Source organism: Talpa occidentalis, unplaced genomic scaffold, assembly GCF_014898055.3.
Source record: "Talpa occidentalis isolate TD23 unplaced genomic scaffold, MPIMG_talOcc4v2.1 talOcc4.15, whole genome shotgun sequence".
NCBI lineage: Eukaryota > Metazoa > Chordata > Mammalia > Eulipotyphla > Talpidae > Talpa > Talpa occidentalis.
Window position 1 is genome coordinate 33094758 of NW_023601543.1, and position 14581 is coordinate 33109338.

Genomic DNA, 14581 nt, shown 5'->3' on the forward strand with positions numbered 1-14581 from the left:
ACAAGCACTGGGTACAGTCAGAAGCACGGGAGGATGAGAGAATTCACCAGAGACAGAGCGGGGAACAGAACAGGCAGACTGATGAAACACACTGCTGAGGGGAGCAGTGGGCACGGCAGAAGAGATCTGCGGCACCATGTGGGACCCTCGCCGGCAGCCGGGGATCAAACAGGCGCTGCACAGGCTGCGGGCAGCTTCGCAGCCCAGCACTCAACCACTGCGCCACCAGGGGAGGCCCTAGCTCCTGTTTTCAGCAACAGTAACTCTCACACTTTCTTTAGAGAACTATTAAAGAGTCTCCAACTAGAGAAAGTGCCACATCTATTGTATAGATTTTGTCAAAAGTCGATAAAGCAAAGCTATGCTTCTGCTAAGATATGAAAATAGCTTATTTTCCTTCTTTTTGGCCCTGCGGAATATTGCTTTATGTTAAGTGTTATTTATAATGGGATTTGAGAAATGTGCCTTGTTGTCTGACTTCTGCAGGGAGGATTACTTCTTGTCGCGGAAAGGAAATTTGTCAGAGATGAATCTTTGCTTGACACCTGATTTTGTGGTCTGGGCAGGAGGAGCTCTGTGTCCAGAAGGAGATTGTAAAGGAGTTTTTCACCAAAGGGCCAGGAGCAGTCTGTGACTTGACTTCACTTTACTTCCAGGAAAGGTAAGCCTGGGACAGCCAAACAAGTAGAATGTGTATGACTTGCCATATACTCGTATTCCTAATCCATGGTGTTAATGTGTTCCAGCTCAGTTACTTGTGGTCAGCTGTGGTGCAGAAATGTTCCATATAATGAGATATATTGGCAGGGAGGTAGTCATATTCATGTTTCATATGTTTTATTAAACATACGACATTTACTAGGACAATAGTCCCAAATGTTCTATTTTATTATTATTGTTGTGAATCTCTTAGCATGCCTAATTTATAAGTATGTGTGTATGCACAGGAAGATGCTGTACATATAGGGTTCAGTACTGTCTGCAGTTTTAGGCATCCACTGGTGGGTTTACAATGTACTCCCCACAGGTAAGGGATGCTGATCGTGGAGGATTTGGGTGAAGATGTTCTCGCCCCCCTACACTCTCTAGGACTGGGAAGCCAGGCCAGAATGTAGATGAAGGGACATGTTCATGTACCTCCAGCCCTGGGAGGTGACCTCCTTCAGAGCTGCCAGGGCCGTGGCAAAGAGGCTATATTTCCTAGTCTAGGTGCTGTGGCCTCTCCATCCGACTAGCTACTAGAGATAGCATGACCTGCCATTCCAAGATGCTTTCTTCTTCATTTTCTTCAAGCACCATGACCCGTTGTAGCCATCAGCAGTCCCCTTACCAGCTCCTATTTGGGGAACCCCACATCTTTGAAGATCTCCTGGGCTTGAAGATCCGCATCTCTCCAGATGCCTTTTTCCAAGTTAACACTGCTGGTGCAGAGATGCTGTATCAGACTGTGGGGGAACTGAGTGGCGTGGACTCCAACACCATCCTCCTTGACATCTGCTGTGGAACTGGCAAGTGGCAGCCCAAGTAGAATCTACATGACGATTAGCTCCCAAACACCATCTACTCAGTACCCAGGCCCCTGTAACCTAGGTGGGGAGGTGGTGGTAGTGGTGCAGGCATAAGCTTAATGGGTTAAAGCCCTAAAACACACTCTTCTTAGTCTGTCCTCCTTCCTCAGGTGTGATCGGCCTCTCTCTGGCTCAGCGCACGTCCCGAGTCCTTGGGGTTGAGTTGCTGGAGCAGGCAGTAGAGGATGCCAGGTGGTCCGCAGCCTTCAATGGTACAGTACTCACAGTGTGGGGAGGAGTTAAGAGCTGTAGTTTGTGCACTATGGAAAAGGTTCTGTGGAAAGAGTATCTACTGTGTCCACAACTTGTGGGGAGGAAGGGAAGAGGTTCTAGAGAGGTCACAGTTAAGACCTAATGGTTTTCTGAAAAACCAGAAACAATACACCCCGTCAACAATACATTTTTTTCCTATCCAGAAGAAGAGTTGAGGGATAGAACAAGCCTGCCTGATAGAAAGTAAACTTGGCAAAACTTTGGATAGTTTAGAAGACTCTTGAGGCATCATAACACAATGGAATAGGTTTCAAAATATTTTTAGCCACAGAACCTTTTCTTTGAATAAAATCTTTTTTTACTGAATTAAATTTTATTGATTCACTATTTGTTCACAAATCTGTAGACTTTAGGGGGCATCCTTCACCTCTTGACATGTGCACATGTTGAAGAAAATCTTATACTAAACTGCAGTGTGGAAAACAGGTCCTATTGTTCCCTGCATCTCATTTCCAGACAATTCTTTAAGCTCCAGGTGAAAACCTCTGCTATAGCAGAAGGAGCACTTGAGTAGTCAAGTTTCCCTTCTTGGAGTAGATACGCATGTGCTGTGTGAGTCACTAAGTTGTCAAATGACATTATCTGGTCTCTCCAGCTGAAAGACTTACTGACATATGCTAAGGGAAGGTGCGTTAGCAAATTTGAAGCAAGTCCACTGTAGTTCTTTAATTGTTTTTCAGAGATACACTAGATCTGAAGGGAAGATGGCTGTGCCCTGGTTCCTGGACATTTCTAGAAAGCTGAAGTTCCCTGCCACCTGCTTCTGGGCTTGAATTATGTCATGTGGTCATCTCTTCTGCAGGCATCACCAACTGTGAATTCCACACTGGTCGAGCAGAGAAGATTCTGCCACAAATACTCAAGTCCAAGGGTGACGGGCAGGTCATTACTGCTGTGGTGAACCCAGCCCGGGCTGGACTACGTAAGGATGAATGGCTTTCCTGCTGCAGAACTAGTGAGGCATTCCCCTAGTCCTTTGATGTCCACTAGCTTTGGTCCCTCATCCTCATACCTTGCTAAGAGTGCACCCAAAGGGCTGGCACTGAATATGCATCTCCTCTGTTCCTAATTTCAACCCCAACTGGTGCTGGCCAGTTGGGAGTTTGTGTTAACTCAGATCATGATAGCTCAGTGGTATGAATAGCTATGTGTCTCTTCCTTCAGATCACCGGGTGGTTCAAGCCATTCGAAACTGCAGGGCTATCCGCACACTAGTTTTTGTTTCCTGCAAGACCCATGGTGAAACCACAAGGAACATCATTGAGTAAGTCATGACTTGTTTTCTTAATTATTTTTTTCTGATTGGTAAGGTGATCCATGCTTATTGGATCATGCAGACAAGCATAAACAGAAAATTGTCACTATACTATCATCAAGAATCAGTTACAGAGCCAGGTCCCAAATAAAGCAAATTAGGCAATGCAGTTTGGGTACAGAATTTTAAGAGGATGCCCCAAATTGCCATAATCAGGATACGTTTTTTAATGTATTTTCAAAAAACAAAATGAACCCCCAAATATCCATGATGAACAAAATATTAAGTTTTTTTGAGAAGGTGAGATCCGTGCTGTACTTGCTAAACCCCATCTCATTCTCCTTATCTTAATCCTGGCCTGGTTCCCATAATACTTTATTAAAGTAGGCAGCCAGTACACAGACTGTAGTTTTCCAATTTGATTTTATAAAGTATTACATTGAACTATTTTTTTGATTACTTAGTTACTGAGTTCATTGGTACCCTCAAATTTTTCACCCAAGGCAGGATTGCTTCTTGCTCCCCTCTTGCTCTGGCCTTGGTCAATTATTTTGATTTTATTTTAAAGATTTATTTATTTATACAAGAACTGGGGTGCAGGTCAGAGGTACGGGAGGGTGAGAGAATTCACCAGAGACAGAGACAGAGCGGAGAGCAGAACAGGCAGATGGACCAAAGACATTGCTGAGGGGAATAGCAGGCGAGGCAGGAGAGATCTGCTGCGCCATGTGGGTTTCTCCCTGGCCATCGGGGAATCGAACCCACACTGCAGAAGCTGCGGACAGCTCCACAGTGCGGTGCTCAATCTGCTGCGCCACCGGGGAGGCCCAATTATTTTGATTTTTGAAGTTTTTTTTTTTTTTTTTATAGAGGCATGTTTTATTTATTTATTTATTTTGTTTGTTTGTTTTGTTTATACATGCACTGGGTACAGTCAGAAGCGCGGGAGGGTGAGAGAATTCACCAGAGCCAGAGCGGGGAGCAGAGCAGGCAGAAGGACCGAAGGACACTGCTGAGGGGAGCAGCGGGCGGCAGGAGAGGTCTGCGCGCCATATGGGACCCTCCTCCGGTGGCTGGGGAGCAGCCGGGGATCGAACCGGCGCCACAGTGGCTGCGGGCAGCTTCGCAACCCAGCGCTCAACCGCTGCGCCACCGGGGAGGCCCTGATTTTTGAAGTATTTTATTTTTGTTTCTCTTTCTCTCTCTATCCCTCTCCTGCTCTCACATGCACACACACATATTCCTTTTCTTTTTACGTGAGTAATAGAACTTATTTGTAATATTTAAATAATACAAGTGGGTATAAAGTATAGCTATAGCTAGATAAGTGAGAAATAAAAGTAAATGAATTGAGTTTTCATATCAGTGAGCTAGAAAAAGAATAATACACCTAAAGGAAACTGATGGATGAAGTCAATGTTTTTAAAAATTTGATAAATTAACTCCAAAATAAAAAGTAAACCTATAGACATGCCAATTAAACAAAGGAGATATTATTCGAAGAAAATAAACTAGATAAGCCTAATCAAGACTATAAAGGAGTAAAACACAAAGTCGTGAGAAAAAGAGCATAAGTACAGATAGGAATTTTGAGAAGTTTTGTAAAAATTATAAAAAAGTACTTTTTATAGCTCCTTTCCCAATACATTTGAAAACCTAAATGAAGTGGGTGATATTCTGGGAAACTGTAAATGACTAATATTAATTGCAGAAGCTATAGTAAACCTGAACAACCAGTAATGAAGAGAACAATGAGAAAATTGTGAAAGAGCTTCTCCCACCCAAAATAAAAAAGCTTGAGGTTCATATGTTTTTATAGTCTTATTTCCTTATCTCTTCTTATACGTATACTCTCCTAGTAGTCCTTTATCTTTATTTTACTGTTTAAGATTTTTTTTTTAATGTATGATAAAGGTGGCATCTTTGTGGGATCTTCAGTGGGGAAACAGTGTACTATCTAACAAATGCTGGTGGCAGAAGGCTCTTCAGAAACTTCTGGAAAAGATGACATACAATATCATTAAGGTTCACTATATTTTAAAAAAGCTTCCTTTGTTACATGATCACAGAAATTAATTCAATGGATCACAGAAGTAAATGTAAGAACTGAAGCATAATAGTAAATCTTTGTGACCGTGGCTTAGGTAAAGCCTTCTTAAGTATGACATCAAAAGCCCAATAAATAACAATATATATTATATATTTATATATAACACACGTCCAGATTGTGTGTGTGTGTTTGAACATCATCAAAATTGAAAAAACTTTTGTGCTACAAGTGATACCATCAAGAAAGTGAAAAGACAAACCATAGTGGGGAAAAATATTTGTAAATCATGCAAGGATTGGTATCTAGAAGCCAGACACAAATGGTCACATAGTGTATGATTTAGTTTGTAGGAAATGTCTACTAGACAAATCTCTACAAAGTAGATTAGTGTTGCCTGGCCCTGAGGTTGGAGGGTTTGGGGAGAAATTAGGAGTGACCACTAAGGGGTGGGTGATATCTTTTGGACTAATGAAAATATCCCCAAATTAATTTTTTGTGAAAGTCGCACAACTCTGTGAATATACTAAAAGCCACTGAACTGTATAGTATGTGAATTATATCTCAATAAAACAGATAAAAATAACTTGATGATAAAAAGTACCAATAACAGAGAGGAGACAGCATACAAAGTGGAAAAAAATTTTGCTGTTCATATCACAAAGAGTTTTTACTTAATTTATAATAAACTCTAGGAATCAATAAGAAAAACAATAGGCTAATAGAAAAATGAGAAGTTATGAAAAGAAAATATAAATTGTTTATGAACCACAAAAGGATGCCTTGGCTCGTCCATTTTCATTGAAAAGCAAATTTCAAGTACTCTGAGATACTGCTTTTTACATCTTAGATTGACAGATGTTCAAATTTGATAATGCATTGTTAGCCATACAATGGGCAAACATGAATTCTTTTTTTTTTTAAGATTTATTTATTTATTTATACAAGCACTGGGTACAGTCAGAAGCACGGGAGGGTGAGAGAATTCACCAGAGCCAGAGTGGGGAACAGAACAGGCAGACTGATGAAATACACTGCTGAGGGGGGTGGGGGCGGAGGGGAAGGATTGGGGTCAGAATGGGGCGTTTGAAATTGTATGGGGGAATATAAAAATAAAATTTATTATTTAAAAAAAAAAAAGAATTTAGAAAACCTAAATAAGGGACCAGGAAAAATACTAATCATGTAATCAGTTTTAAAAAAAAAAAAAAGAAAGAAATACACTGCTGAGGGTAGCAGCAGGTGCAGGAGAGGTCTGTCGTGCCATGTGGGACCCTCGCCATTGGCTGGGGATCGAACTGGTGCCGCAGAGGCTGCGGGCAGCTTTGCAGCCCGGCGCTCAACCTCTGTGCCACCAGGGGAGGCCCGGAAAACATGAATTCTAAAGATTTATAGGTCAGAGTGTAAATTGGTGCTATCCATATGGAGGGGCAATTTAGCAATACATTGTGTTGTCAGAAAAGTCATGACGTATTTTTTCTTTGAAAAACATAGAAAATTGCATCATGACTTTTCCAACAACCCAATAGATTAATACTATAAATGTATATATCCCCTTTGAGGCCCAGTATTTCCATTCCTGAGGCTTTATCCTACAAATCCTACAAATATACTGATGTGTAAAATGACATATATTCAGTTACTTATAGCAAATGAAATATCTTAAATATCCGTCCAGTGAAGAACTAGTTAAATTAACTGCTACATCTTTACGGTGGAATACTATACTTCTCTAAAAATGAAGAGAGAGAGAGTGAAGCCTGTGCATATGTTGGGGTATGAAATTGTACTCCAAAAATTCTGTTGTTTTATAAACAAATGGCAAAGGCATAAAATTGGATTTAAAAAAGAATGAAGATGTTCTCTCAGTACTGATATGGAAAGATTTCTAAGGTATCTTGTTTTTTAAATTTTTTATTGAAGTAACATTACATTATAACATTATATAGATTTCAGCTGTGCATCATGATAAATAAGCATCTGTATATACTACATTAAGTTTACCAGTAAAAGTCCAATTATGTCCTTCATACAGTTGACCTCTTTTACCTGATTGGGCTCACCCTATGTCCCTCCTCCCTTCTGGCAACCTAATTTGGTTTTAGAGTCTAAAGGTTTATTTTTGTTTAATCCCTTTATGTACGCACATATGAATGAAATCATATGTTTGTTTTGCTCTATCTGATTTATTCCACTAAGCATAATACGCTGTTGGTTCATCCATGTTGTTGCAAATGGCAGGATTTCATCTTTTTTAGAGCTGAAAAATGTTTTCCATTGTGTATATATATACTGCATCTTTATCCATTTATCCGATGATTGGTATGCTATATTTTAATACCAGCTTTATTGAGATATAGTTCACATAAAAAATTCACCCTCTTAAAGTTACAATTTGGTGGGTTTTGGTATGTTTTCAGGCTTACGTAGCCCTCATCATCTAATTACAGAATATTTTTATCACTCCAGGAAGAAACCCTGCACCTTTTAGCAGTCACTCTCCATTTTTCCACAATGCCCCTGGCCCTTGTCAACTACTAGTCCACTTTCTGTCTCTATAGATTTGGCTGTATAAATAGAATCTTAAAGTATGTGGTTCTTTGCATCTGGCTTCTTTCATTTAGCATGTTCTTTGCAAGCTTCATCTGTGTTGTAGCATGTAGCAGTAATTGATTCCTTTTGTGGTCAAATAATATTCTTCTTTTTAAAAGATTTGTTTTTATTTATTAACGCATACAAGAACTGGGGTGTAGGCCAGAGATGCGAGGAGAGGGTGAGATGATTCACCAGAGACAGAGTGGGGAGCAGGACAGGCAGAGCTACTAAAATATACTGCCGAGGGGAGCAGCAGGTGAGATAGTAGAGGTCTGCTGTGCCATGTGGGTTAGCTCCCTGGACTAGGATGGGATCGTCATGCTGCAGTGGCTGGTGATAGCTTGATAATTCTGAGACTTAACCCTTGCACCACCAGGGAGGCCCCTCAAATAATATTCTATTGTTTGGGTATACCATAAATTTTTTTTATCTACCAATTGGTTGCACAAGTTTTTGTGTGGACGTCTGTTTTCATTTCTTTTGTCTATACCCAGTAGTGAAATTGTTGGGTCATATGGTAACACTGTTTTAACCTTTTAAAGAATTGCCAGACTGTTCCTGAAAACTATTCCAATGAGATTGCCCAATTTCCTCTTCCCACAAGTGTATGAGGGTGCATTTTCTCCACATTCTTACCAACATTTGTTATTATCTGTTTTTTTTTTCCTTGTATCCATTTTAGTGTGTGTGAAGTGATATATCTCTGTGGTTTTGATTTGCATTTCTCTAATGACTAACAATGTTGAGCATGTTTCCATGTGCTCATTGGCTATTTGTATATCCTTTATGGAGAATTGTCTATTCAGATCCTTTAACCACCTTTTAATTGGGTTTTCTTTTTATTACTGATTTTTAAGACTTCTTTATATATTCTAGATATAAGTCCCTTATGAGATACATGATTTGTAAAATTTTTCTCCCATTCTGTGAGTTCTCTTTAGCTTCTTGATGGTGCCCTTTGAAACAGAAGAATATTTAATTTCAAGGATGTCCAGACTATTTTTTTTATGGCTTGTAATTTTGATTGTAAGGTATGTTACTAAATGGAATCAGCAAGGTGTACAGGACTGTTTATGTAACAGTAAAGTATCTTTGTTTAAAAAAAGGAAAAGGAAAAGAACACATGCATCTATGTACATATATGTATCTATGTGTGTATGAGTGTATGTATATAAATGTATATATACAGAGTGAGAGAGAAACTGGCAAGTTCTATAAGAAACTGCAAACAGTAGCTATGTCTGATTGGGGAGAATGCAGGGACAGGAGTCATGGGTGGGAAGGAGACTTCACTGCATACTTTTTAATATTTCTTCTTGAGTAAAATGAAAATAATCATTATGAGAAACGATAAATTAAAATGCAATGATTAACAATAAACCAAGGATTTTGCTAACATTCATATTGTATAAAAACATGGCTTTAAAAGAGGCAAAATAATGAGCAAAGATGTAAAATAATGATAGTTCAACAAAAAATATATTTTTTTTGGCGAGACAAATATATTTTGAAAAGACAGTATGTGCATATGGTAGGAAAAAATTCAAATATGAAAGAGTAGGAAGCGAAAATGAATCTTATTCCTGACCTGTAATCCTTTAGATGTCACCACTTTTACCTGATTCTTACATAGCCCACCAGAGATATCCTGTGACAATACGTGTGTACATGTATGTGTGCATACCATTCTTTTCTCATTTTTTTAAACAAATAGAAATGGACTATAAACTCTGTTCTGTACCATGCTTTCCACTGAATGATTGATTGTAGAGATTGTTCTGTGATGATATGGAATCTGCAAAAGAAGTATAGGTCTACTCATTTTTTAAATAGGTTATATAGTTTTAACTTATGTCATTTAACTTGTCCATTGCTAATGAATTTTTTAATTCATTTTTTAAAGATTTATTTATTCATGCATACAAGAACCGGGCCAGATGTGTGGGAGGGTGAGAGGATTCACCAGAGACAGAGTGGGGAACAGAACAGGCAGACTGACTGAAATACACTGCTGAGGGGAGCAGCCGGTGAGACAGGAGAGGTCTGCTGTACCATGTAGGTATCTCGCCAGCCGGCTGGGATCGAACCTGCACTGCAGAGGCTGCAGACAGCTTCACAGCACTGCGCTCAACCACCTGTGCCACCAGGGGAGGCCCTATTGCTAATGAATTTAAGGTTGTTTTTTCTACTCTGTTACCACACTGTTGCTGTGAATATCCTTGTATACATATCTTTGCACATATGTGTATATATTAAATACCCACTGTGGAGTTGGAGCAAAGCATCTATACTCTTAATGTTTTCATGTATTTTCTAACAGATCTAGAATGAACTTATCAAAAATACCCTTTTGGGACTGTGACTGGAAGTACACTGAATTTACTAATTTAGGGAGAATTGAAATTTTTACAGTGTTTTTCTGTTCATGGGATTACCAGGTACACGGCAGGCAGGGGTGCTGGGGGGCCCGGAGGCTGGCAGGTCTCCCAGCCCCCAGCAAGTCTTCACTCTATCTGGGCTCTCCGGCCTTCTCTGCTTCTCTCTCGGCTTCTGCTACTTCTTTCTCGGCTTCTCTTTCGGCTTCTGCTGCTGCTGGCGTCCCTGTGACGCCGCCCTTAAAAGTCCAGTCTCTCAGCCCAGGTGTACCCACTCCAGGTGCCCGCCATCAGGCATGCATTCAGGACCACAGGGTTCCCTCATCTATCCTAATGGCGGGAGGGCAGAAAAGCCTGATACCTTTTACCTACCCTACACCATGTTATGTTTATTTAATGAAATACCACATTGTCAATAAAGGCGAGGTGGCTTTGCATATAATATAGATGCTCATAATGAATATTGTTAACTGATGAAACTGACTGTAAGGTAGCATGTACAATATGTATAGCGTGACTCCATTTTTAAAAGCCCACTTAAATGTACATGTCCAGAAAAGTTAGCGGTGGCGATCCTTCTCTGAGTATTAAGTTTACAGGTCATCCTCTGCGCTCATTTTTGCGTGGCTACCTTGAAATAAGGGGAAAAAGTAATCTCTTTTGAAAAAGTTCAACAGAATACATTTAACTCAGTAATATTCATTTCTTATCTTCTGGGCGCAAATCACAGAGAAAAGTATATGACATAAGCTCATTGCTCCAATCACCATGGAACCCCTATTCTGGGGCACACACTGGGAACACAGAGATGAATAACAAGCAATTTCTGCCTCATTTCTTTGCTCAAAAAATGATACGCCAGTAAGAAAGGTGGTGAAAAAGAACCTAGGTAGTTATATTAAGTAGGATGCTGTTATAGAGCACATCAGAGGAGACTGTGGGAACATGGAGAAAGGGCTTCAATTTAAGAAATTGTGTTCCCATACGTTGTCCTTGGTTTCTCAGAAATGATATTTTGATCTGTCTCTACAGGCTGTGCTGTCCTTCAAACTCTACTAAGAAGCTTCTAGGCGAGCCTTTCATACTGAGACAAGCTGTGCCTGTGGATCTGTTCCCCCACACTCCACACTGTGAACTGGTGCTCCTCTTCACTCGATAAGCAACCTCCTACAAGGCTTCAGGCTCTTTGTTCAGGCTGAAGTTTCAGTAAATCCCAGGTCTGGCATATTGCTACTCTGCAGACCCTGAGAGCATTGCCTGGGAAACCAGTCTTTGGATCACGAGCAGAAAGAATATAGTAGGCTATTTTAAGCGAGTTTCTAATCTTAGTTTTCACGTTCCCTTGCTTTCATGTGTGTTTCCCTGGTTTGCACCACTACTTGGCCCTGGATCTAGACGGCTTCTTTCTTTTGCTATCAACTTATTGTGCCCTTGGTCCTAGTTTATTGTCTTACCTTTCTGACTCTGCCTGTGCTGGGCTGACAACAGAGCTTTCCTCACCAGCTGGTAATACTTTCGCATGGATTAGGATCTCCATATTTGCCCAGAGATTTTACTAGAGCTGTTCCCAGTTCATGAGGTAGCCAAGGGTTGGAACTAGAAACAAGTTTAGCTGTTTAAATTGGCAGAATAAGCTATAAAGTGATTGCAGGTGACTCTGTGAGCACAGTAGAGCTTTATTCCTTTGGGCTTTTGAGACTTTGAGGCTTCTAGAATCTCCTTTAAAAAGTAGTTACTCCGGGCCTCCCCGGTGGCGCAGCGGTTGAGCGCTGGGTTGCGAAGCTGCCCGCGGCCTCTGCGGCGCCGGTTCGATCCCCAGCTGCTCCCCGGCCACCGGCGGAGGATCCCACATGGTGCGCAGACCTCTCCTGCCACCCGCTGCTCCCCTCAGCAGTGTACTTCGGTCCTTCTGCCTGCTCTGCTCCCCGCTCTGGCTCTGGTGAATTCTCTCACCCTCCCGTGCTTCTGACTGTACCCAGTGCATGTATAAACAAAACAAACAAACAAACAAAATAAATAAATAAAACATGCCTCTATAAAATAAATAAAAAAAAAAAAAAAAGTAGTTACTCCTAGGAGCAGTAGCACCAATTAACTCTCACTCGAGGAAGGAGGATTAATCATAGGAAAGAACCTATGGGAAAGTAGATATTCAAAGAAGAGACCGAATGCCTGTAATTGTGCTGTGTGGTGTGGAGGCAGAAATCTCCAGAACCCTATAATGGTCCAGTATATACTATAATAAACTGCATATTGAAACTGGCATTCTCTGGTCCATGATTTCTTTGAATCCAGAGTTGTTCTTGGACACTTGCCCAGCTGTTTAACTTGTTTTGACTGTTTTAACAGGCTAAGGACATGCAATTCAGCAAGTATTGTCTGATTTACAAAATATTAGGTCAACTAGTATGTTTAATTCTTTTCAATCATAAATACTTACAGAGAAGCTTCCTTCTAAGAAAAATATGGCTGTTAAAACTACTATATAAATACCCATTTTAAAAAAGACTGGAAGGGAATCATCTAAAGTGCTAAAAGTGTGGATGTATGGTGGGCAGATAGCTTTTATACCCATTTGTCTATTTTTCATTTTAAATAACAGGCTTATATTGTTTTTATATATTAAAAATTCTTAATTTTTTTTCCTCTTCCTTTGTTCCCCATATCTCTAAAAGGCAATCCCATCTATCGATATTAGTTATTTGAGCAGGAAACCAGTGTTATCATTCCTAGTCCAACTGCCTACGAGGTGGTCTCCACCTGGGTATCTCCTAGGTACTCTAAACTCAACATATCTGATGTTGAATGCTTCATCTCTTTCCCCCAAACTGTTCTTCCTCCTATATTCCTAATCTTGATGAATATCCTAATCTACTCAGCCTCCAAAAGCTGGTAATTATTTCTGAGTCCTTCTCCTATACCTCCTACTTCCACCCATTGTATGTTGTCTCTTACCAAATTATTACTGGAAGGACTGTCTTCCCAATGGATGCTGCTTGGATCTACTTTTACTCCCATCGATTCCATTCTCTATAGCCAGGGTGAGTTTTCTAAAATGCCACTCTAGTGTTGTTTCTCCAGTGCTTAAAATCTGTTTGTCATTGACCTCCTGCTTTCCAAATTCCCCCTTCATAATCTGGGCAACCTCATTTCCCTGTCCACATAGAATTCCTTTCCCTCGAAAGGACAGCTCTCTTATGTCCTTCTGGTCTTTTTCACAGTCTGTTTCTCCACTTGGAATGTTCTTTTTCTTCCCTCTGCTCACTAATTTTACTCATCTTTCTGTTTTTTTTTTTCTTTTTTTATAGAGGCATGTTTTATTTATTTATTTGTTTGTTCGTTTGTTTCGTTTATACATGCACTGGGTACAGTCAGAAGCGCGGGAGGGTGAGAGAATTCACCAGAGCCAGAGCAGGGAGCAGAGCAGGCAGAAGGACTGAAGTACACTGCTGAGGGGAGCAGCGGGCGGCAGGAGAGGTCTGCGCACCATGTGGGACCCTCCTCTGGTGGCCGGGGAGCAGCCGGGAATCGAACCAGCGCTGCAGAGTCTGCGGGCAGCTTCGCAACCCAGCGCTCAACCGCTGCGCCACCGGGGAGGCCCTCATCTTTCTGTTTTTAAGAAATGTCTAGTGAATAGAGGAGTGAGTATGGATATTTGGCTTCCTGATAATTCAGCTAGTGTAACATCCTGCAAATAAGGTGATTTTTACTTTTTAAGAATTGATTATCATCGTTTTAAAATAATACATAAATTTCAGGAGTATAGTGCAATACCTCGATAAACATATACACCACATTCCACCTACCACCAAAGTTCTAGTACCACTCACCATTATCAAATTGACCCCCTCTACCCATTCCTCACTCCTTCAACCCCACACCCTCTAGTCACCACTATCTTATTGTCAGAGTCTAAGAATTGTTTTTGTATTTTTAGTTTGCTTTGTTTCTTTATATTCCACATATGAATGAAACCATCCTATATTTGTCTTTCTCTTTCTGACTTAGTTTGCTTACCATAATCACCTCAAGCTCCATCGATGTTGTCCCAAAAGGAAAGATTTTATCTTTTTTAATAGCTGCGTGGTATTCCATTGAGTATATATATATATATCACCACTTCTTTATCCAGTCTTCTGTTTTTCCCATGTCTTGGCTATTGTGAATAGTGCTATAATGAACATAGGAGTGCAGATATCTTTTCAAATTAGTGTTTTTGTATTCTTCAGATACATACCTAGAGGTAGAATTACTGCAACTAATAGTAGTTCTAGTTTTAATTTTGGGTGGAACATCCACACTGTCTTTCATAGGGGTTGCACCAAGTTACATTCCCACCAACAGTGTACAAGAGTTCCTTTTTCTCCATGCCCTCGCCAACACTTGTGGTTTCTAGTCTTTTTATTACAGGCCATTCTCACAGATGTGAGGAAGATATTTGCATATCACATTCAACATGGTATTAATA

The 14581-nt window shown here is 40.4% G+C and overlaps 1 protein-coding gene across 2 annotated transcripts in view; it reads left to right on the forward strand.

The window, feature by feature from the left end:
• Window positions 1–11866, forward strand: part of TRMT2B (tRNA methyltransferase 2 homolog B) — a 33106-nt gene extending 21240 nt beyond the window's left edge. The window contains exons 8-13 of one of the 2 annotated variants that reach the window (XM_037512207.1): window positions 567–661; window positions 1294–1508; window positions 1679–1780; window positions 2644–2796; window positions 3006–3105; window positions 11146–11866. In XM_037512207.1, the coding sequence (XP_037368104.1) occupies window positions 567–661; window positions 1294–1508; window positions 1679–1780; window positions 2644–2796; window positions 3006–3105; window positions 11146–11272 (792 nt within the window). In that variant the 3' untranslated portion in view covers window positions 11273–11866. The remainder of the gene's footprint in view (window positions 1–566; window positions 662–1293; window positions 1509–1678; window positions 1781–2643; window positions 2797–3005; window positions 3106–11145) is intronic. The other variant, XM_037512208.1, reaches the window with a different exon arrangement.
• Window positions 11867–14581: the final 2715 nt, after the last annotated feature.